This window comes from Erythrolamprus reginae, chromosome 1, assembly GCF_031021105.1.
Source record: "Erythrolamprus reginae isolate rEryReg1 chromosome 1, rEryReg1.hap1, whole genome shotgun sequence".
In the NCBI taxonomy this organism is placed as follows: domain Eukaryota; kingdom Metazoa; phylum Chordata; class Lepidosauria; order Squamata; family Dipsadidae; genus Erythrolamprus; species Erythrolamprus reginae.
Genome location: NC_091950.1, coordinates 376536145 through 376561231, shown reverse-complemented (window position 1 = coordinate 376561231; position 25087 = coordinate 376536145). Strand labels below are relative to the sequence as shown.

General features: G+C 38.7%; 1 protein-coding gene across 1 annotated transcript; it reads left to right on the top strand.

Moving 5' to 3' along the window:
* The first annotated feature begins 4958 nt into the window (after positions 1 to 4958).
* GALM (galactose mutarotase) lies at positions 4959 to 22756 on the top strand. The gene is made up of 7 exons (XM_070741579.1): positions 4959 to 5486; positions 10492 to 10646; positions 13140 to 13346; positions 15475 to 15556; positions 17168 to 17309; positions 21794 to 21968; positions 22547 to 22756. Exons 1-7 carry the CDS (start codon positions 5297 to 5299, stop codon positions 22622 to 22624), a joined length of 1029 nt encoding a protein of 342 aa, XP_070597680.1. The 5' UTR covers positions 4959 to 5296; the 3' UTR covers positions 22625 to 22756.
* The last annotated feature ends 2331 nt before the right edge of the window (positions 22757 to 25087 follow it).

Sequence of the window (25087 nt, the reverse complement as noted above, 5' to 3'; positions counted from 1 at the left end):
TGATTTTACGAACTATAATTAAGTCGGAACGGAGATGACAGAGTTGTAAGTTGTCTAAACCAAAAATTTCAAGTCTGGTGGAGTAAGGTATTTTGTTGTGAGAAAAGGAGTGAAGAACTCTTCTTGTGAAATATTTCTGGACTCTCTCAATTGTGTTGATGTCAGATATGCAATGTGGGTTCCATACAGGCGAGCTGTATTCTAGGATTGGTCTGACAAATGTTTTGTAAGCTCTTGTTAGCAGTTCAAAATTACCAGAGAAGAAGCTGCGAAGAATTAGGTTAACAACTCTTAAAGCCTTGAGGCATGTGATCCCCCTTTTCCCTGGGACTTCAGACCATGTGGTTCCGCTATCCACCATTAAACCATCTTCCCTAGCAGTCCCATGTTTCCAGTGTATTTTTCGCCACTTGGAACCGAACTCAGAAGGATATTCCTTACAACAAAGCCTAATGGTTGCATCTCTATAGAAGGCCTGGCTTAATTCCCAGAACTTTCCTTTCCGAAATAAGCGGGTAGGAGACCTGGTTTGGTATAGGGCTTAAAGCTGTGATGATGAACCTATGGCACGCGTGCCCAAAATAACATATACAGTGATCCCTCGTTTTTCGCGGGTGATGCGTTCCAAGACCATCTGTGAAAAATGAATTTCCGTGAAGTAGAGAAAATATTTTTTTTATGTATTTAACGAGCATTTGGACTTTAAAAACCCACCCTTTGCATTAAACAGTCATTCTATAATGTTTCTCAGCAGGAAGTACATGTGATATCCTACCAGTTTCTTTAATAGAGTATAGTAGTACTGAAGAAGAATTGTATGAATTTTTAGTGGATTTAAAATTTTCAATGGATTTAATGGATTTAAGCTCCCTTTGAAAACCCGTGAAGTAGCGAATCCGCAAAAGATGAACCGCAAAGTAGCGAGGGATTACTGTACAGCAGTGTTTCTCAACCTTGGCAACTTGAAGATATCTGGACTTCAACTCCCAGAATTCCCCAGCCAGCTGGCTAGGGAATACTGGGAGTTGAAGTCCAAACATCTTCAAGTTGCCAAGGTTGGGAACACTGCTGTAGAGCTATGTCGCCTGGCACACATGGCGTTACCTGTTTCTCTTCTGGGTTTCTGGCCTGCATATTTATTTATTAATTATTGAATTTGACTTCTATGCCGCCCAATCCCAAAGGACTCAGGGCAGTTTACAACAATGTAAATTACAAAAACAATAAAAAAGAAGTCAAATATACAATATAAAACTTTAATTAAAACACGTATTTAAACTATCCAGATAGCATGCATGCATACCATTCATATGAATTTGCTATGATATTTATTAATTTATGGCCCCCAGGCCTGCCGGCAAAGCCAGGTCTTCGTGGCTTAATGGAAGGCCATTAGGGTGGGAGCACTACGGACATTGGGGGGGAGTTGATTCCATAGAGCTGGAGTGGTTACAAAAAAGGCCCTCCCCCATGGCCCTACCAACCTTAGTTAGTTGACGGGACCTGGAGGAGGGCAATTCTGTGAGCATTTATTGGTCTCTGGGAAGTGTGCGGCAAAAGGCGGTCCCGTAAATATGTGCATGCGATGATCAATTGGCAATGCCAGAAACTGGAAGAGCTGGTCTTATTTTTATTTTATTTTATTTATTTATTTATTGGATTTGTATGCCACCCCTCTCCAGAGATTCGGGGCGGCTAACAGCAATAATAAGACAGCGTACAATAATAATCCAATAATAAAAACAATTAAAAACCCATTAATATAAAAACCAAACATACAGACATACCATGGATAAAATTGTAAAGGCCTAGGGAGAAAGAGTATCTCAATTCCCCCATGCCTGGTGGCAGAGGTGGGTTTTAAGTAGTTTACGAAAGGCAAGGAGTGTGGGGGCAATTCTAATCTCTGGGGGAAGTTGGTTCCAGAGGGGCAGGGCCACCACAGAGAAGGCTCTTCCCCTGGGTCCCACCAAGCGACATTGTTTAGTTGACGGGACCCGGAGAAGACCCACTCTGTGGGACCTAACTGGTCACTGGGATTCGTGCAGCAGAAGGCGGTCTTCCATTTCCTGGTGTGAGTATGTGTGTCAGCCAGCTAATAGGCATGTGCATATTTGGAGGAGTAATTGGAAGACCTATTGGCTGGTGGGCATGCGTGTACCGGAAACCGGAAGTTCATTTTCCAGCAATTGCATGCCCCCTGGGCAGCTCCTCTTCCAGGTTGCATCCCAGATGAGTGTGCTCATGCAAAGAGCATGCGCAGAGCACTCCTTTTCGGCACTTGGTGCCAAAAAGGTTCGCCATCACTGGCTTAAAGCGTAAGGCTAGAAACTGGGAGAATGTGAGTTCTAGTTTAGGCATCAGGCCAGCTGGGTGATCTTGGGCCAATCATGATCTCTCAGCCCGAAGAAGGAACAACAGCAAATTACTTCCAAAATGTTGCCAAGAAAACTGTAGGATTTGTCCAAGCAATCATCAGGAATTAACACTGACTCAAAGGCACCGAAAGGAAAAATAAAAGAAAAATAATATTAAAAAATCAGATAAACGGGTACAGCTAGTATCCACAAGTAAGACTTTAGTCAGGTTCAGCCAAAATAGTACATCAATTCTACTTTTCAATTCAATAAATTTATTAAAGAATCCAGCAGAAAAACAACATACGTTGTCACTTGCTATAGTATTTTTTTAAAAATTTAATCTGTCCCTGAAGCACTGTAGACAATAATTTTCCACCCTTGGCAGCTCTGGCAATGCTATGTTGTGACTATGAATTTAATTTTCATTTCTGAAGCATAAGAGATTTAAAAGTAGTAATTGTTATTTATATATTTTTTTCTTTTAGTTTTGCTTGGTTGTGTTGTATTTTTAATGGATTTGTACTTTGCTCATACAGCTAGACATAAACAAAAAGGACATGTCAATTAAGTGAGTTAAATCCAAATTTCTACATACTGCATTTAAAATAGACTGTCGTGATCTACTGTTTGGGTTAAACCAGGGGTAGGCAAAATTGGCTCTTCTATGACTTGTGGACTTCAACTCCCAGAATTCCTGAGCCAATCATGCTAGCTCAGGAATTGTGGGAGTTGAAGTCCACACGTCATAGAAGAGCCAACTTTGCCTACCCCTGGGTTAGACAGTCATTTTACTGTATATCCATTTTATTTATTTATTTATAAATACAGAAAATTCACCTGCTATATATGACTAAGAATTGATACAGAGTTAATAACATATCATCATCATCATCATCATTATCATCATTATGATGTTTTCTTAGTTTTCTCCTCCTTGATCGTATGACTGAACAAGTGAAAATATTGGCTGGAAATCTAGAGTGTCCAGACACTAGACAGAAGAGCTGTTTGGAATTTTTTGGAATTCAAAAAAATTAAAATAGTCCTTTCACTCCCAATAAATGCAGTCCCAAACATAAAGAAATAATAATAATAATAATAACAACAACAACAACAACAACAACAACAATCCCAGCGTGGTCCTTGGCATGTTGGAATTATCATTATCATTATCAATTCCACTATTGTGGAAAAGAAAAAAGTGTGGATCATTGATATATTGATGAAAAACATCAAGAAAAACTTAGCCAATATCATGATCTTAAAATCAAACTACAACTCTGGCATAAAACAGTACAGGTGGTCCCAGAAGTAATCGGCACACTGGCTGCTGTACCAAAAGACCCCAAGCTAGCATTTAAAAACAATAAACATTGACAAAATCACGATCTGTCAGTTGTAAAAGGCCACTGTACTTGGATCTGCGCATTACATGACAATACATCACACAGTCCTAGACACTTGGGAAGTGTTTGGCTTGTGATACTGTGATACAAAATCCAGCATATCAATCTCATTTGCTGTATACTACTAGTTATTTGTTTGTTTGTTTGTTTGTTTAGGATATAGGAATAGAAGAAAAGATATAGGAGATATAGGAGAGACAATAGGACAGGGGACAGAAGGCACACTAGTGTACGTCCCTTACTTATCTCTTAGGAATCTGGAGAGGTCAACCGTGGATAGTTTAAGGTTAAAATGTTGGGGGTTAGGGGATGACACTACGGAGTCCGGTAATGAGTTCCACGCTTTGCCAACTTAATTACTAAAATCACATTTTTTACAGTCAAGTTTGGAGCGGTTAATATTAAGTTTGACTCTGTTGTGTGCTCTTGTGTTGTTGTGGTTGAAGCTGAAGTAGTCGTTGACAGGCAGGATGTTGCACCATATAATCTTGTGGGCAATACTTAGATCACGTTTAAGGCGTAGTTCTAAGCTTTCTAAACCCAGGATTGTAAGTCTAGTTTCCTAGGGTATTCTGTTTCGAGTGGGGGAGTGAAAGGCTCTTCTGGTGAAGTATGTTTGGACATTTTCAAGGGTGTTAATGTGTTAACTTTGTGAATAAAATAAAATAACAACAACAATAATAATAATGCTTAATCTCGCACTTTTAACTGTGCCACGTGACCGAGATTTTCTTTCTTGTACTAAACGCGCATAACTCTTTTGTTCTACTTTCAAAATACAGTACCACTTTTTTTTTCATCTGAATAGACCGGGCTTCAATGTAAGCAATCCGGAGAAACTACAAGTTCCATCTTGCAATGCTTCAGTTTTTATCGCGACATTCATTCCCGGGATTTTTCCGCTCTCCGTCTTGTAGTTGAATCCTCACCTCTGCGAATGTGTTTTTTAAACTAGTTTTCGAATTTTTTAAAACAAGTTTTTCGAAATATTTTGCACCGCGGGCGTGTAGGAGAGGGGCGCGAAGGTTTGGCTGGAAAACAAAGGGACCGAGGGAAACGTGATGTTGGGATTGTTGTCTTCCTTTATTCTCTGGAGCACTCGTGTTTCCCAGCCTTGGCAAGTTGAAGATATCCGGACTTCAACTCCCAGAATTCCCCAGCCAGCGAACGCTGGCTGGGGAATTCTGGGAGTTGAAGTCCGGATATCTTCAACTTGCCAAGCTGGGAAACACTGCTCTGGAGGAAGTCTCGGGGAATTCAAGTGAATGGGTACTAAATAACTCAGCGTGGGTTGTGGAATTCTCTCAGAAACGTCGTCGGAACATAGTTTCACACACCGCCTTCAGCAAACTTGCTTCCGTACGCCTCACGGCTGGCTGCAAGTCTAACCAAAGCGAGTTTTCTCGCCTCGTCACATCAGCTGATGGACGATCGATTGCGGGCGGGGAATCCGTGTTGCCCCGCGTCCGTCTCAGTTCTCCTTCCCGGGACTGGCTGCTGACGAACGTCTGGCGCAAAGCGGAAGAAACAATGCTCGAGGTGAAGAAAGAAGCCTTTGGTAACTTGCCCCACGGAGGAGGAACCGTGGAAAAAGTCCTGCTCGCCTCCGACACGGTCCAAGTGGAAATCCTGTCCTTAGGCTGCACGATCGCCTCCTTGAAGACTAAAGACAGAGAGGGAAAGTTTTCAGACCTTGTTCTGGGCTTTGATCGTTTGGAAGGTGGGTTTTGGTTGAACTTTGTAAGGTTATTGCAAAGGGGAATTCTAATCTGCTTTCAGTTACATGACGAATGTCCTTTTTTGAGGTGGTTCTGTTTCTGTTTCTTCTTCTTCTTATTTATTTATTTAGTTAGTTAGTTAGTTAGTTAGTTAGTTAGTTAGTTAGTTAGTCCAATGCACAATTAGGGTTTTAGTGGGTATATATATATATATGTGTGTGTGTGTGTGTGTTTTCGTAGATTTTCACAGGTACAGGTATGATGGTCTTGGCATATTCGGGTTTCTTCCTGTGTAGGATTTGGAAATTTCTGGCGAGTGGGACCTCGTCGAAACGTCACCAGAAATTTCCAAATCCTACACGGGAAGAAACCTGAATATACCAAGACCATCATGTTTTTTTGCTGAATTTGAAAATTAATATATATACATATACACGCACACATAGTAAAATACATGATGAAGGTTATAGAGGAGATACTCATAGTAAAATATATCTAAGAAAGAATAGAAAAGAAGATATAGTAATAGAACATATCAATGAAAGAATAGAAGAAGAGATATAGGAATAGAAGAAAGGTATGGGAGATATAGGAGAGCAATAGGACAGGGGACGGAAGGCACTCTAGTACTCTTCTTCTTCTTTTAAATATTATTATTATTATTATTATTATTATTATTATAATTATTATTATTATTATTATTATTTCAATACGACACAGCAAATATGATCACCATGCTGGATTTCGTATTTTCTCACCAGTCGGGCGCTTCCTCAGCACCTAGGACTGCGTGATGTAGCGGCGAATTATGTGTGTCGATCCCAGTAAAGCGGCCTTTTGCAATTGACAGATGGAGATTTTATCAATTCCCAAGGTTTTCAAATGTCCGCTGAGATCCTTTGGCACTGCGCCCAGCGTGCCAAGTACCACTAGGACCACTTTCACTGGCTTATGCCAGAGTCGTTGCAGCTCGATTTTTAGATCTTCGCAACAACTCTGGCATAAGCCAGTGAAAGTGGTCCCAGTGGTATTATTATTATTATTATTATTATTATTATTAATTAATTAAATTGATATGCTGCCCCTCTCCAAAGACTCAGGATAGCTTACAACACATAAAAGCAGTATACATTGTGATATAATAATTAAAGTTAAAATTTAGAATTACATTTAAGAAAAACTAAAAGGCCTGTTAACAGGCACCTGTACCCATTCAACAAACCTACTACAGTGGTAGCCCTACCTACAAACGCCTCTACTTACAAACATTTCTAGATAAGAACCGGGTGTTCAAGATTTTTTTGCCTCTTCTCAAGAACCATTTTCCACTTATAAACCCGAGCCTCTGAAATTGTAACCGGAAAAGGCAAGGAGAAGCCTCTGTGGGGCCTCTCTAGAAGTCTCCTGGGAGGAAACAGGGCCGGAAAAGGCGGGGAGAAGCCTCCTTGGGGCCTCTCAAGAATCTCCTGGGAGAAAACAGGGCCTCCACCCTCTCTGTGGTTTCCCCAATCGCACACATTATTTGCTTTTAAATTGATTCCTATGGGAAAATTGCTTCTTCTTACAAACTTTTCTACTTAAGAACCTGGTCACGGAACGAATTAAGTTCGTAAGTAGAGGTACCACTGTATACATTCATTGGCCAGGGGCTAGAATCTAATGACACCAGGCTTGGCGGCATAGATGAGTCTTTAGACTCTTATGGAAGGTGAGGTTCCCCCTAAACCAGTGGTTCTCAACCTTTCTAATGCTGCGACCCCTTAATACAGTTTCTTATGTTGTGGTGACCCCCAACCATAAGTCTAGCACCAATTCTTCCAACAGAGCTTTAAGCTGATTGGAGATCAGAGGGACACCCTCACTGTAAACGCCAGATTGGTCGGATTGTAAAAATATGTTCCAAGGTGCCAGAATAGAAGCTTTAGTTCCTAACACCATGGGAAATTTATGTGAAACGATCGTTCGACCCCCAAGGGGTCCTGACCCCCAGGTTGAGAACTACTGCCCTAAACCAAGAGGAAGCCTAACACACACATTTTAGCAGTTTCTGTAGAACCGGTGACTGGTCTCCAAGAGAAAGTGCCATCTATCTGTTGAGGCATCGGTAGAATTTGCAGCCTTGGGTTACTAATTATTTATTGCAGTAGATGCAATCAAAGATATTTTTATGCGGGGGAAGAGAATTCATAAAATGGAGCCTGAATACTAGATATGAATCAAAGTTGAAAGAGGAATGAAACCAGACAGGTAATCCTGGTCTTTTCAGGTACATTTCAGTTACATGTCATTCTTATTGCATTTAAATCATTGAAGGTTTTTCTTTTTTTCTTTTTTTAATTTTATATCGACAAACATACAAACAACATTAAACATTAAGACTTATTTATATACATAATGACTAATATCTTATAATTCTGTTTTAAATACCTTATGTTCCCTTAATACTAATTCCCTTTATTTTTTTTCCTATCCAGTTATACAGTTTCTCCCACACTCTATAGTAGTTCTTATTTTGTTTGTTCTGTATTTAATACGTTAATTTACTTAATTTAGCGCAGTCTAACATTTTCTTAATCGCCATCTCTTTGTTAGGTATTTTTTCTTGTTTCCAGGTTTGTGCGAATGCCAATCTTGCTGAAGTTAGTATGTGTGTTATTAGGTAATAGTCTTCTTTGCTGTGTTGGCCTCTAATTATTCCTAATAAATACATTTCAGGTTTTGTTTCTAATTTGTATTCCAATATTTCTTCCAGCCAGGTCTGAGTTCTAATCCAAAATTTCCTTGCTTCCGGACATAACCACCAAATGTGATAATATGTTCCAATGTTTGTTTTGCACTTCCAGCATTTGTTACTTATACTTGGGTGTATTTTAGCTAAACTTGCTGGGCCATAATGCCATTGGTAAAACATTTTATATAGATTTTCTTTATATGGTATAGATAGTGTCATCTTATAATTTATTTTCCATAGATTTTCCCAATCATCTATTTGAATTGAGTAGCCAAAATTTGTCATCCATGCTATCATATTATGTTTGACTATTTCTTCTATATTTTCATAATTTAATCAATAATTATACATTTTAGTGATGAATTTTTTATCTGGGCCTGTTAAAATTTTGTCTATTTGATTGGGTGGAAAGTAAGAAAGAAACATTATAGAGAAGTGCCTAGATGGCTATCTACACTGGAAGCCCAAATACATCTGAACATAATTAATCAAAATCAAATAATAACATATGAAGATCTTTTAAATTTCAAGGGAGGGATAAAAACCAGAGAAAAACTTAAAAATGAAGGTATAGAAATAGATTGGTTGCCATACTATCAAATACAAAGTAGATACAAAAAAGATTTAATAGAATTCGGAATATGCAAAAAACCCAATAAATCATTGAAGGTTTTTCACAAGTAGTTGCCTAATTGAGTTTGTTTTCCTTTATGGAAGGAAATGAGCCCCCAAACTGTTCTTACCCTACAGATGAGTAATTCAAGCACTAAAGTTCTTGTTTTGAAATGTTTGATTTCACAAATTTAAGGAACATATTGTTGTGGTTTCTTTGTGCTCAGCTTCACAAGGATGTAGTAGCATAATTGAGAAATTGAATCCTTCCTCTTACACAGCTCTCTCTTCCCTATTAAGTTTCTCTACTAAGCCACATTCAGAACAACCAGCTAAGTATTAATAGTAAATTAGGAATAGTAGAAGTGCGCCACTGCTGGTTGTCTCTCTAATATGTGTCGCTCTTTAACAAGTTTTGCAACCTTAACGGAGACAATGTAGGCTATATTAATTCATAATAGGTGCCATATGGTACAGACTCCAACAGATAATTAAGACTGCAGAAAGAATAATTTCAACCACAGAACATCTGTATATTGCACAAGTCTCAGAAGAGACTTTGAAAATGTGCTTTTTGAAGCATTTTTATTTTTTTTCCTGCCATTTCTTTGACCTTTGTTCAGGTACAATATAGGACTGCCGTTTGTCAAAAACACACTTCTATGTTTACCCCATTTAAAAAAATTTTTTACAGTGGGGTGCTAAGTTAAGCTGGAAAAGAGTGACTGGCCCAAATATATAGATCTGAGCTCAACTTTACACTACACTACCAGACAGCAGGTGTCTCAATCTTGACTGGTTTAAGATGCATAGAGTTCAACTCTCAGAATTCCCTATGTAAAGAATTCTGGGAGTTGAAGTCCACATGGCTTAAAACTGCTAAGGTTGACAAACACTGCCAGTATACAATGCAATAGAAACATAGAAGATTGATGGCAGAAAAAGACCTCATGTTCCATCTAGTCTGCCCTTATACTATTTCCTGTATTTCATCTTAGAATGGATATATGTTTATCCCAGGCATGTTTAAATTCAGTTATTGTGGATTTACCAACCACATCTGCTGGAAGTTTGTTCCAGGCATCTATAACTCTTTCAGTAAAATAATATTTTCTCACGTTGCTTCTGATCTTTTCCCCAACTAACCTCAGATTGTGCCCCCTTGTTCTTTTGTTCACTTTCCTATTAAAAACACTTCCCTCCTGAACCTTATTTAACCCTTTAACATTTCCCTTCTGTCCTCCAGACTATACAGATTGAGTTCATTAAGTCTTTCCTGATAGGTTTTATGCTTAAGATCTTCCACCATTTTTGTAGCCCGTCTTTGGACCCGTTCAATGTTATCAATATCTTTTTGTAGGTGAGGTCTCCAGAACTGAATACGGTATTCCAAATGTAGTCTCACCAGCGTTCTATACAGCGGGATCACAATAGAAGCATCGGCACCTCCATTGAAATAAACAGAGAAATCTTAATAATTCCCTTGTTTCATAAGATATTGCTCAATTAGGATTGTTTGGGTCACACACAAAAGAAAGAATGCTCTCAGCAGGCTTTTAAATCTGACTAGCTTTACACTTTACATTCTAATACAGTTGTATATTAGAATATACAAATTCTAAAATGTGTATTATCCTGATGCCCTCTTTTATTAACTTTCTTAGGGTACCTCAGCAAACACCCTTATTTTGGAGCTACCATTGGACGGGTTGCTAACAGAATTGTCGAAGGGAAATTTGCAGTGGACGGACATGAATACCAGCTGGCCCTCAATGACGGCTCCAACAGTTTGCATGGAGGAGTCAAAGGGTTTGACAAGGTAAATCTGCTAGTGAACAATTAATGATAAATTAGACAGATGGTATTATTCTGGAATTTTTCCTCTTTTTCATTCAGTAGAATAATCAAGCTGGATCTTATTTTGTTAGGTAGTGGTGGCAGATACCAGTGTATACAGTAACCCTAGCAATGCAGGTTCCTGCAATTTTTTTCAAACAAAATACGCACAAAATTGACCTGTGGTCTAAACCCTTCCCTGTCTAGTAAGGAAGTCTACGATGGCCAATGAATTAAAGCAACTTCTCTCCCCTTATGTTTGATTAGCAAGGGAGGCTTTTGTTCTTTGAATCTTGCCAAGTGTAGTAGCTATTTGTGGGATAAAATTTGTGGGGGTGGAGTCCCCGTATCCCCATTTACTCCTAGTCTACTCTTCTATTCTTTGGTCAGTTGCTTATCCATTTCCTTTTCCCCCACAGTTCTTGCGTTCATTGAGAAGTCTTTGATAATGAACTTTATGAAAGGCCTATTTATTGATTAATTCATCACATTTATGCATCACCCATATAACTAAAGTGACCGAGTAGTTGAAAATCTAAGGAGATTTTCTTTTTTGAAAATCCTTAGGAGATTATGTCAACTGGCTTGTCCTTACATGTTTATTAACATCCTAAAAAACCCCCTCTAATAGATTACTTAGACAGGGACCTTAGTGAAGCCATGTTGTCTTTGTCTTCAAATGTTTGGTAATTTTATCTAGCAGTGTCCACTATTTCCCCCCCAAAAGATCTTAAGCTGACATGTTTGTAATTCCTTAGATCACTTTTCCAAAAATATAGAACACGTTGCCTATATTACTTAGCAGATTCACACAGTCTCAGTTTTAAGCAACTTAATAACCCTTGGATGCATGACAACATCGCCTGGTGAGCTGTTGATGTTCAATTTGTTAGTAAGACCTTCTTCTCTTGTCACCACTATATCATTCAGTTCATATAGTACAGGGGCCTCCAACCTTGGCAACTTTAAGCCTGGAGGACTTCAACTACCAGAATTCCCTAGCCAGCTTTGCTGAGAGTTCTGGGAGTTGAAGTCCACAAGTCTTAAAGTTGCCAAGTTTGGAGACCTGTGGTCTAGTACCCTTCCTGAAAACAGCTGAACTTCATTTGTATTTTTTTTGTCAGAGTACAATCTGGATGTTTTGTTTTGTTTTGCATTAGGACAAATCTTTCATTTCTTAAAGTGAAAGACCAATTCTAATGAAAAAACGTAAAGAAAGCTATGAGGTCCAAAAAATTTGATTCTTAAATCATGTATTTTTTTCTATACAGTATACAGTATTCTAATCACAGTATGCTTTATATCTGGCAATATAACTGATACTATTTTATTTTGTTTCTTAACTAAAAACAAACATTGCTAACATTTTGAAAACCATTTACCTTTACTTCTCCTGTTAATTCCTAATTAAATTAAATGTTTGCAAATTTAAAAAATTAAAGGCACTATTGTATTCTATTAAAACACATATTAATTAAAATAGATTTAATTATCTTTAGCTTTTATCATTTAAAGGATATGCATTTTTCAATATGTTTGTAGACTTCTTTATGTTCTACCTTGCTTTAAAAATTTATGTTTAGAAAATTGCCTTCTTAACTTTATTGGATTTGTTTATTGGCTCATAATCTTCCCTCTGATGGGAGATGATGTCATCTATTAAAGACTGTTTCATTGTATGAGAGTAAAAGCATTTGAATATAAATCTCGGGACCTATATTTAGAACAAATAATCTGTGTACAGATACCACAGCTTTTGCCAGTGTGATGCCTTCAGTTATACAAGGACTATAAATTCTTGCTGATTGGAAGTTCTAGAAGTCTGAACACATTTGGGCAGTGTTTAAAAACTGGTCCAGTGAAGGCAAACTGCCCTCCCCCAGTGGGTCGACCTCTAGGGAGGCACAGAATGCCATGATTGCCACATCAAAATGAAGCAACGGAGAAAATTTTCTCAATGAGACGACCTGGATTGAATCAAGATTGCTCCTTTTATTGTATTTCACTTTTCCTGACATGTGGTACAGAATAACCAATTCGTGAACGCCACATACATTAAGCCATCCCCCAACTACCATTCACTCATGCGCTGTATAAGGCAACCTCCTCATGACTTCCCTATAGATAATTAACGGAAGCTCCATTCATTGCCTTTTCCTGGATTACTGGTGATTAGCAAAGGAATGAGAGTAAGGCATATATTTCCTTATATGGAAGTTAGCTATACGTTTTCTTCATGCTGTATATCAAGTTAATTATTTTCCACGTGGTCATGGATTCTGCAGCTTGCTTACTCAGCCTGGACTTTGCTTCCTTTTAATAGAGGAAGAATAAGGTTTATACAGCACCCATTAGGCTAAAACATCACTCTTCAGCAATATTCCATTCCAATATTCAGTGCCTAAAAACCTATGATTAGAACAGTCCAGTCAGAGTGGATTTATTTATTCCTTAAGATCATCAAATTGTATTTTAGGTTATCTGGTTGCCTGAAATCCTGCCAGATGGTGTCCGCTTTTTCAGAATAAGTCCAGATGGGGAAGAGGGATATCCCGGGGAGCTGAAAGTGTGGATATCATATACACTCAAGGATGGGGAGTTAACAATTAATTACAGAGCTCAAACTAGTAAGACTACACCAGTCAATCTAACAAACCATGTTTACTTCAATCTTGGAGGTCAGGTAAGTGAGTTTCCTATTACTGATGTTAGCAAGAATAAAAGAGACAGATCCTACATTGCTTTTAACTGGTGAAACCCTTGTCTATATAGAGTTCTTTTTCACCTCTCTGCTGAAATCTACTACAGCAGGGGTGTCAAACCTGATTGCATTGTGGGTTGTGTAGTGACGTATCGGATGATACGTCAGGGTGAGCGTGGTCTATGTAGGCTGGATCTGGCCTCTGGGCTATGTGTTTGACACTCCTATACTACAGTAACCAAGGGGGTTGTGGAATCTATTGATCCTTCAATGTGTCAAAGATCTTGGAGTACTCATATCCAATGACCTAAATCCTAGAGCCCACTGCAACAACATTGCCAAAAAGTCTTTACGAGTTGTTATCCTAATCCTTTGCAGCTTCTTCTCTGGTAATTTTGAACTGCTAACAAGAGCTTACAAAACATTTGTCAGACCAATCCTAGAATACAGCTCGCCTGTATGGAACCCACATTGCATATCTGACATCAACAACATTGAGAGAGTCTAGAAATATTTCACAAGAAGAGTTCTTCATTCCTCTTCTCACAACAAAATACCTTACTCCGCCAGACTTGAAATTCTTGGTTTAGATAACTTACAACACTGTCGTCTCCGTTCCGACTTAATTATAGTTCATAAAATCATATACCAAAATGTCCTACTTGTTAACAACTACTTCACCTTCAGTCACAACAACACATGAGCACGAAATCGATTTAAACTAAATGTCAACTGCTCCAAACTTGACTGCAAAAAATATGACTTCAGCAACAGAGCAATCAATGTCTGGAATGCACTACCTGATTCTGTGTTTTCTACTCCTAACCCAAAAACCTTTAACCTTAGACTATCTACAATTGATCTCTCCTCCTTTCTAAGAGGTCTGTATGGAGTTTGCAAGGAGGAGTCAAGGGTTTGACAAGGTAGATCTGCTAGTGAACAATTAATGATAAATTAGACAGATGGTATTATTCTGGATTTTTTCCTCTTTTTCATTCTGTAGAATAATCAAGCAGGATCTTACTTTGTTAGGTAATGGTGGCAGATACCAGTGTATACAGTAACCCTAGCAATGCAGGTTCTTACAATTTTTTTCAATCAAAATACACACAAAATTGACCTGTGGTCTAAACCCTTCCCTGTCTAGTAAGGAAGTCTATGATGGCCAATGAATTAAAGCAACTTCTCTCCCCTTATGTTTGATTAGCAAGGGAGGCTTTCTAAGAGGTCTGTAAGGGGTGTGCATAAGCGCACCATTGTGCCTACCGTCCCTGTCCTATTGTCTACTTTTTATCATTACTTATCTAATGTTTAATATGTACAAATTATCACCCTATAATTGTTTGACAAATAAATAAGTAAATAAATAAATAAATAAAAATCTTAAAGCATGAGAATAGATCAATTTTTTGGGGGGAAACATACCAAGTTAAACAAAAGGGTTGTAGCATCTATTGATCTTAAAGCATAAGAATAGATCCTTTGCGGAATCAATTTTTTAGGGAAAACATCCCAAGTTAGACAAAAAAACAACTTTTGCTTTTTCGATTTTACATTTTGGAACATTTTGAATTTTTCTGTGAAGCAAATTTGAAACTATACATGTAAATTGTTAAAGATTGCAGTGTGTACAAAAATATATTTTAAACTCTTCTGATGAATTTCTATTCAGATGAAAAATGTGACATTGCTAATTGTTACCAATTGTAATGATATAATTATCAATCATATTGTTTTTATAATACAAGTGGTCCCCAATTGTGGCCATTCAACAACCATATGAAGATATTCTGGTGCTGAAGGAAGGCATTTATGGCTGGTCCTCCAAGTTTGATAACACTTTCTTATAAATGGTTTTGGGTAGTGAAAGAAAAACTTTGGGAAGCACTATTAATAGGGAATTGAGGGTTACTAAATCTGTCTATACTTCTGTGATGAAGATTGGAAGTAACATTTATTTTTCTTTACTCTTTTTCCTCTTTTTTCTATTTTTTAAAGTTTAGATTGTATCAAATAATTAAAAATATATTAGAAAATGAGATCCATGTCAGAACAAAACCAATATATCTTTCTTTATCTAGTATTACAGTATTTTGTTTTCATAACTCAGGGCTCATCTAATATCTATGACCATGAATTTACCATAGAGGCAGATTGTTACTTGCCAGTGGATGAAACTCTGATTCCAACAGGTTGGTTAATATGAGTGTCTTTGAAGGTGAAGCTTTATTTTAGGAAGAAAAATACTGGGCTTGTTATAAATCCTTTCCAAATTACCATTTAACAGGATATATATTACACCAAACTGGAATTATGGGGGAATTGTTGAGATGACTATAAAATTTATTGCAACATTGCAGAAATTAGAACTCATAGCCTATACATTCATACATTCATACATACATACATTGGTGGGCAGCAGGCAGGACGGGATGGAACACAGTTCCACTGGCGGAAATGAAGATGCATGCGCAGCTCCAGCTGATCCACGGCTGTCACTTCCTGGATTACTGGGCTTGGCTTGGCTCTCCTTTTTTCCCCTGCGTCTGCATCTGCGCTTCTTGCTTTTTTCCTCTTTCCTCCTTCCTGGCCTCGGACGAGCTTCCTGCCTGGCTCCCCTCCAGCTTCTCACGGCCACCTCCCACCTGAGGTGCAAGCAAAAGGCTTGGGTAGAAGCGGTGCTGGCAGCATTTATGCTTCTGGCAGCACCTATTCGCCTAGCTACCCAGACTGTGGCGGGAGGAGACCCAGGAAAGAGAGCGCGGGAAACACGAAGCAAATTGTCACCCCAGTGAGTGACATTGGTAAGGTTGTAAGTTGAGGACTTAACAGTTCACTTGAACAATGATTGTTCAAGCCACTTTCACCTGGCCACATGGTGAGCAAGCCACTCCTACCCAGTCACATGACCATTAAGCCACACCCAGTGTGGCAGTAAAAAATTGGCTGCCCATTACTGTACACATACATACACACATACATATATACATACATACATACATACATACATACATACATACATACATACATTACATACATTTATTTTCTTTGCTGTAGATCTGCAGAACTAGGAATGCAGTCTGGTTCCCAGAAGATCAGATATTCAGTAGTTTTCCTTTTCAAAACAAATACCATAAACTGTTGTCACCTCTCACACAGTTTCTCAACTTGCCATTTCTATACCTTAATACTCAGAATGAATGTGCCGATTGTCTGTTTCCCCACATAGTGTACATTTGAGAAACTAACTCCTTTGAAGCCCAGTGGCTTGAAACCCAGTGGGGAGGATAATCTAACATAGAGATATCAGGTTGAAAATGCTATGCTAGAAGTTCAGTTCATTATAAAAATAAATCTGACTACAAGTGCAATGGTGTTTTGGCAGAAGGCCACAATGGACAATATAGTTGACAATTGCTTAGAATTAACACTGAACATAAAAACTTGTCTTATACCAGTACAGATTATGTAACATCTATGCCAATGAATGTCAAACTATTTTGTTAATGATTTAGGGATGAGTTGGAATGAATGAAAACTCTGTGATGTAAAAGTACTTATGGAAAATATTTTTAGGGAGCTAATTTAAAAAAAAATATCACAGTGCATATTAGTGTATTTAGTGCAGGGATTATTGTCTTAATAATAGCAACTATGAAAAGCCAACAATCACTGATCACTTTTTATGTTTCATGTCCTTTCATGTTTTTTATTATCATAATTATACACCTGAATATTTCAGGCTACATCAGTTCCGTCATATCCTCACTCCTCTTTTGACTTGTTCTCCTCTTGCCGATCAGGAAAGATCATGTCAGTGCAGGATACTCCATTTGACCTGCGGAAGCCAAAAGAACTTGGGAGACATTTACAGAAGTTTCAGATGAATGGATTTGATCACAACTTTTGCTTGGTCCAGAGAAAAGAACCACATTTCTGTGCCAGGTAAACATTTGGTTTAATTAATTTATTCTCTATGTGCAATAGTTGTAAAAAAATCACTCTAACTTTGCTTTACGTTTTTCTTTTTTGATTGATTCAGATTATTAATATACTGTTTTTCATTTAAAAAAATAACCATTAAATGGCAATACAGTGATCCCTCGATCTTCGCGATCTCGATCTTCGCGAAACGCTATATCGCGATTTTTCCCACCCGATGACGTCACTCTCTTCCTTTCTCATCTTTCTTTCTCTCTCTCTTTCTTTCTCTTGCTTCTTCCTCTCTCACACTCTCTTCCTCCCTCTCTCATCTCTTTCTTTCCTTCTCTCTCTTTCTCTATCTCTCCCCCTCTTGCTCTCGGGCGGCGGGCGGGCGGGCGGCGGGCGGGCAGCAGCGAGGAGCCGAAGATCGGGGTTTCCCCTTTGCGTGGGCGGCGGGGAAGACCCAGGGAAGGTTTCTTCGGCCGCCCAGCAGCTGATCTGCTCGGCAGCGCCGCAGCAGCGAGGAGCCGAAGATCGGGGTTTCCCCTTTGCGTGGGCGGCGGGGAAGACCCAGGGAAGGTTTCTTCGGCCGCCCAGCAGCTGATCTGCTCGGCAGCGCCGCAGCAGCGAGGAGCCGAAGATCGGGGTTTCCCCTTTGCGTGGGCGGTTATCAGAAAGGTTAGAATAATTTTTTTATCGGATACAAGTCAGTTTTGGAATATAATCTGTAATAAAAGGTATTTTCATATTTTAAATGTCAAAGGTTCATCGAAGATGTTCTTTGAGCGTTATTGAGATCTACGCCTTTCTTTGGAATTTATTGTTAAGGCGTGTCATGAAAGGGATACTTAAAACTACCATCGGAAATTATAACCTTAGGATTTCCCCCCCACATTTTTATACTTTAGTTTTTATCTGCCTTTCATACTTCATAAGAATATAGCAGCACAGATAATAAGAGTTAACAAGCAACATCAAAAACTTCAGCTGAGCAAAATCATAAATCCTATATTTGCTCTAATCAGCACTATGACTTTATGTGATGAGTAATCTGAACCAGATGTTAAATTTATCAAGATCTGAGTGTAACATTACTCTGGTCCATATTGAAATGACTACCACATTGATAGCTGTCATGTTACAACATAATTTACTTCTGTTGGATGGACAGAGAATGCTGTAAATGTACTGTAAGCTAAGCAATAGAAAGCTGCACGGCTTACTTCAAGGGGGAAAGGTACCTTGGAGATTTCATGTGGATTCAGCCTGAATTCCTTAAAGCAAATTAACCTTTCCTGCTATTGAACAGCAGCCACCACATGAACCTCAGGACAATGTCACTGTTTTAAGGATGGTGCCAAGAAGTGCCATGCAAGGCTTTTATACTTTGAGGCAATTCTACCCCCACACACCCTTTACATACAAAACACAGCAGTTCTACTGAGGAATCTACTTCGTTTCCCTTTAGAATGTGGATTTTTTATATCACGGAAGGCGGGAATCAGGTACCGTGTGTTTATTTTTGTTCTTTTGATCACAACGATTTGGAACGTATTAAAGCACTTTCATAGTGATTCAGGATTTTGCTCGTATTTTCACAATTAAACTGTAAAGATTATGTCAATAAGGCTCTCAACTGACCTTAGAAGATTCATTTGATTGCGTATGACTAGATTCATATTTACTTTATAATAGCAACTTTGGTCTGTCTATATTATTTAAATAGAACATAAAAATCATAGGCTGGAAAGGTCCTCAGAGGTCTTCTAGTCCAATTCCCTGCTGAAGGGAGGAACTTTTTTTCATCAGTCAAATGTTTGTCTAGTGTTTTTGAAAACCTCCAGTGTTGGAGCATCCACAGCTCCAAGTGGCAAGCTATTCCACTGATGGTTTGAATACTTCCAGTATCTCTCTTTAACAAGCTTCTACCCATTACAACGGTCTGTTCTGGGTCCTATTCTTTTTAATATGTTTGTGAGTGACATAGGGGAAGGTTTGCCTATTTGTCGATGACTCTAAAGTGTGCAATAGGGTTGATATTCCTGGAGGCGTTTGTAATATGGTAAATGATTTAGCTTTACTAGATAAATGGTCAAAGAAATGGAAACTGCAGTTTAATGTTTCCAAATGTAAAATAATGCACTTGGGGAAAAGGAATCCTCAATCTGAGTATTGTATTGGCAGTTCTGTGTTAGCAAAAACTTCAGAAGAGAAGGATTTGGGAGTAATGATTTCTGACAGTCTCAAAATGGGTGAGCAGTGTGGTCAGGCAGTAGGAAAAGCAAGTAGGATGCTTGGCTGCATAGCTAGAGGTATAACAAGCAGGAAGAGGGAGATTGTGATCCCCTTATATAGAGCGCTAGTGAGACCACATTTGGAATACTGTGTTCAGTTCTGGAGACCTCACCTACAAAAAGATATTGACAAAATTGAACGGGTCCAAAGACGGGCTACAAGAATGGTGGAAGGTCTTAAGCATAAAACGTACCAGGAAAGACAATGAACTCAATCTGTATAGTCTGGAGGATAGAAGGAAAAGGGGGGACATGATCGAAACATTTAAATATGTTAAAGGGTTAAATAAGGTTCAGGAGGGAAGTGTTTTTAATAGGAAAGTGAACACAAGAACAGGTGACACAATCTGAAGTTAGTTGGAGGAAAGATCAAAAGCAACATGAGAAAATATTATTTTACTGAAAGAGTAGTAGATCCTTGGAACAAACTTCCAGCAGACATGGCTGGTAAATCCACAGTAACTGAATTTAAACATGCCTGGGATAAACATAGATCCATCCTAAGATAAAATACAGAAAATAGTATAAGGGCAGACTAGATGGATCATGAGGTCTTTTTCTGCTGTCAGTCTTCTATGTTTCTATTACTTGTCTGCGGTCTGATGTTTTGGAGGGTCCCCTTTCTGTGACAGCTTCTGAAGTACTGGTAGTTATGTCTGTTAAGCCTTCTCTTTGGTAAACTAGAGTTTAGATATACCTGGCTTCCTCAACAGTTCATTCTAGTAATTAGCCTCAAGCCTCTTTACTGCTCTTCTCTGCACACTTTCCAGGATCTCAGCATCCTTTTTGTATCGTGGCAACCAAAACTGGACAAAGTATTTGAGGGTGGCATTACTTGCGCAGTATAAAGTGGTACTATCAAATCATTTATTTAAAATGAATAGAAATACTAGCTGTATTTTGAGGGGGGGAAATAATTCTTAAAATATGATCTCTTAAAATTATGTAAAATGGTGTTTCTAACATTAAACCCACTTATCTGAAAATATGGTTCATAAGTTTACATTTTAAAGGGTGCCTTTTTAAAATTGAAACTAGCACATCTTTCTCTAAAGCTCAGTGTATGTGGGAGAGTGACCTCATTTTATCCCCCCAAAAATCCTTGTGAGGCAAGTTAAGACTAAGGCAGTGATGGCTAACCTTTTTGGCATTGAGTGCTGAAACTGGAGCGCATGCTCACCAGATAGCAGCTGGCCAGTGCGCATGTGCATGGCAGCCAGCTGCTCTCCCGAGTTCCATCACGTAAATACATGCCAGAACCCAGAAGAGCAACTGGTGACGGCACATGTGCCCAGAAAGTGCTCTACATGTCATCTTTAGCATACATGCCATAGGCTCACCATCATATTTATTTTATTTATTTATTTAGTCCAATACACAATGAGGGTTTTAGTGGGTGTATATCTATATACACATAGTAAAATACATGATGAAGGTTATAGAGGAGATACTCAGTAAAATATATCTAAGAAATAATAGAACAGAAGATATAGTAATAGAACATATCAATGAAAGAATAGAAGAAGAGATATAGGAATAGAAGAAAGGTATAGGAGATATAGGAGAGCAATAGGACAGGGGACGGAAGGCACTCTAGTGCACTTGTACTCGCCCCTTACTGACCTCTTAGGAATCTGGATAGGTCAACCATAGATAATCTAAGGGTAAAGTTTTGGGGGTTTGGGGATGACACTATGGAGTCCGGTAATGAGTTCCACGGGACTAAGGCAATTAAATTTTAAATTTTAAAAAGTTTTAACATTTTATCAAAAGACAAAAAGGGAGTTTCTGCTAGTAGTACAGTGTTCCCTCAATTTCCACGGGGGATGCGTTCCAAGACTGCCCGCAAAAGTCGAATTTCCGCGAAGTAGAGATGCAGAAGTAAATACACTATTTTTGGCTATGAACAGTATCACAAGCCTTCCCTTAACTCTTTAAACCCCTAAATTACAATTTCCTATTCCTTTAGCAACCATTTAGATTATTACTCACCATGTTTATTTATTAAAATTTATTAAAATATATATTTATTAAAGGCGGATGAAAGTTTGGCGATACCGTGGTATAGGGGGAAAGCCCGCAAAGTATTTTTTAATTAATATTTTTGAAAACCCGTGGTATAGACTTTTCGCGAAGTTCGAACCCACAAAAATCGAGGGAACACTGTATATGAAAAAGATCATTTACTAACCATCTATTGTCTTTTTTCAGGGCTTATCATCCTCCTAGTGGCCGAATGATAGAGGTTTATACAACTCAACCTGGTGTTCAATTTTATACAGGAAATTTCCTGGATGGGACACTAAAGGGTAAAGAGGGCCATGTGTACTTCAAGCATTCTGGTTTCTGCTTTGAAACACAAAACTGGCCAAATGCTATGAATCAGGTACATTTTCTTCTAAGATCTTCTTAAAGTGTCTTTTTAAAGATGTTAGAAGATACTACATAATAGTATTGGACCCCAGTCTATTGAAGCCTTTGCCATTGGGATATAATGGGTTGAGCTATAGATTAAACGAAGTATTGTTCATTTGAAGTTGAAGAGAAATCTTATATTGTCATACAATAGAATTATCTTTATATGCTTTTTGCATTCAAAAAGTGATCCCTTTAATTGAAATGTGATACAATCTTCAAGGGAGAACCATGTGATTACTCTATATCTTGACTAGTTCTTAATGCCAACAAATGTGACTACCAGATCGTAATCTAGATAGCTATCAAGCACTTATCTATTAAATGTGTCAATTTAAGCCGATCTTTCCATAAAATTCATGTTATATAAAATGTAAAAAGACCCAGGTTTTGAAAAAGATCATAAATATTTCAATCATTTGGGAAACGTTTTCCATTCCAGACAAGAATATAAAGGTTGGAAAAACTTCTGAACTCTGATTAAAGTACAGTATTCTGAAGCTGTTTTTAAATACAATTGATTACCAAGTGTTTTTCTTTTCTTTATAGCCCAATTTTCCAGATGACCTGCTGCATCCAGGAGATGAATACAACACCACAACATGTTTCAAGTTCTCTGTACCTTAAATGAAATCTTGCTACAAGTTAATTTTGCAAAAATATTTTAAGTGATTGAAGCAGATTCTGAATATACTAATTCTGGCACAAATTTCATCAGAACCTTTAAAAGGTAGTATTTGGGTATGTCATAGTAGAAAAGTTGTGAAATTTTAAGTTCATTCAACAAATTGAATGGGCCTTCTCCGGGTCCTGTCAACCAATGTCGGTTGGCGGGCCCCAGGGGAAGAGCCTTCTCTGTGGCGGCACTGGCTCTCTGGAACCAACTCCCCCCGGAGATTAGAACTGCCCCTACTCTTCCTGCCTTCCGTAAACTCCTTAAAACCCACCTTTGCCGTCAGGCATGGGGGAATTGAAACATCTCCCCCTGGGCATGTTTAATTTATACATGGTATGCTTGTGTGTGTGTCTGTTAGTATATGGGGTTTTTAAATCTTTAAATGTTTTAAACTTACTCGGATTATTTATGATTTGTTTTTCTCTGTTGTGAGCCGCCCCGAGTCTTCGGAGAGGGGCGGCATACAAATCTAAATAATAAATAAATAAAATAAATAAATTGAATATTATCATCTCTATCTGCAGTTTACCACCTTTTGTTAAAGATTTTATACTCTACCATGTACATAAGTCCTAATTTAAAATCATGAAGACTTTCATTAAGGAGGTCTGTGGCAGTGTTCCTTGACAATGATTACTGAGACATAATAATCTGATAATATTTGGCAATGCAGTTTCCACTGTCCTAGAATTTAAAATTCCAAATATGGATTACTGTTGAGATAGTTCAAATTTATTTATTTATTTATTATTTTTATTTATTACTTAGATTTGTATGCCGCCCCTCTCCGAAGACTCGGGGCGGCTCACAACACGTGGAAACAAATCATAAATAATCTGACAATTTAAAATATTTAAGATTTAAAAGACCCCATGTACTAACAGACATACACACAAGCATACCATATATAAATTAAACATGCCCAGGGGAAGATGTTTCAGTTCCCCCATGCCTGACGGCAAAGGTGGGTTTTAAGGAGTTTACGGAAGGCAGGAAGAGTAGGGGCAGTTCTAATCTCCGGGGGGAGTTGGTTCCAGAGGGCCGGTGCCGCCACAGAGAAGGCTCTTCCCCTGGGGCCCGCCAACCGACATTGTTTAGTTGATGGGACCCGGAGAAGGCCCACTCTGTGGGACCTAATTGGTCGCTGCGATTCGTGTGGCAGGAGGCGGTCTCGGAGATATTCTGGTCCAATGCCATGAAGGGCTTTAAAGGTCATAACCAACACTTTGAATTGAGACCGGAAACTGATCGGCAGCCAATGCAGACTGCGGAGTGATGGTGAAACATGGGCATACCTAGGTAAGCCCATGACTGCTCTCGCAGCTGCAAATGGGTTAACATTGTCACCTCTTTAATCCAACTTTTTTCTGGGACCACAAGGGTACCATACAGACTTGGGAAGAGGCAGAACCAAAGATGTAATGGGAATATATTGATACAGTTCTAAATAGTTGCATATATTATTTCATGCACTGCTGAATTTCATTGTTAGATGTAAGTCAGTTCAAAACAGCTCAATATTACAGTATATACCTTGTTAGATGTAAGTCAGTTCAAAACAGCTCAATATTACAGTATATACCTGTGATGTCGAATCTGGCACCTATGGTACGCGAGCTGTTGCCCCAGCTGAGCTCCATCGTGCATGCATGCCTCCCTCCCACCAGCCAGCTGGTTTTTGGGTCTCTGCCACGCATGCATGAGGCGCATGTACATTACATTTATGGGTGCACTCGGTAACAAAAAGGTTAACTGTCACTGGTATACACAATTTGCTTGCAATTCAACAACTTAGAACTGTTTTCCACAAATGTACCCTGGAATAATTATGAACAGTGATACTGTAACATATATCTATCTCACCAATTTACTTTTTTCTTTAGAAATTCATATGGTGAATATTCTGTAACATTACCTGGCAGTGATGGCGAAACTTTTTTTCCTTGGGTGCCAAAAATATGTGTGCACAAGCTATTGCACATGTGCGAGTGCCCACATCCAAGTCAATGGCCACTGCGCATACATGTGTGATCCCCCTGTGTATGCATGTACAATCCCCTCACTAACCCATTTCCCACCTTCATGTGCCCACCCAACGCTCGAGGTTTTCTTGAAGCCTGAGGAGGGCTAAAACAAGGCGAAAAGCCGCCCCGAGTCTTTGGAGAAGGGCGGCATACAAATCTAATAAATAATATAAAAATAGCCCTCCCAGAACCTCCATGCAAGCTAAAAATCTGTGTGCACTGGAGCTGAATTAGGGCAACGGCTCACGTGCCAGCAGATATGGCTCACCATGCCACCTGTGGCATGCGTGCCATGTTTGCCATCACTGACCTAGCATGCTAAGAGGGGCTTGAGACTGATTTCTCATTATAACCAGATTTGCAAGGAATGGATATTTATAAAATAAAGCA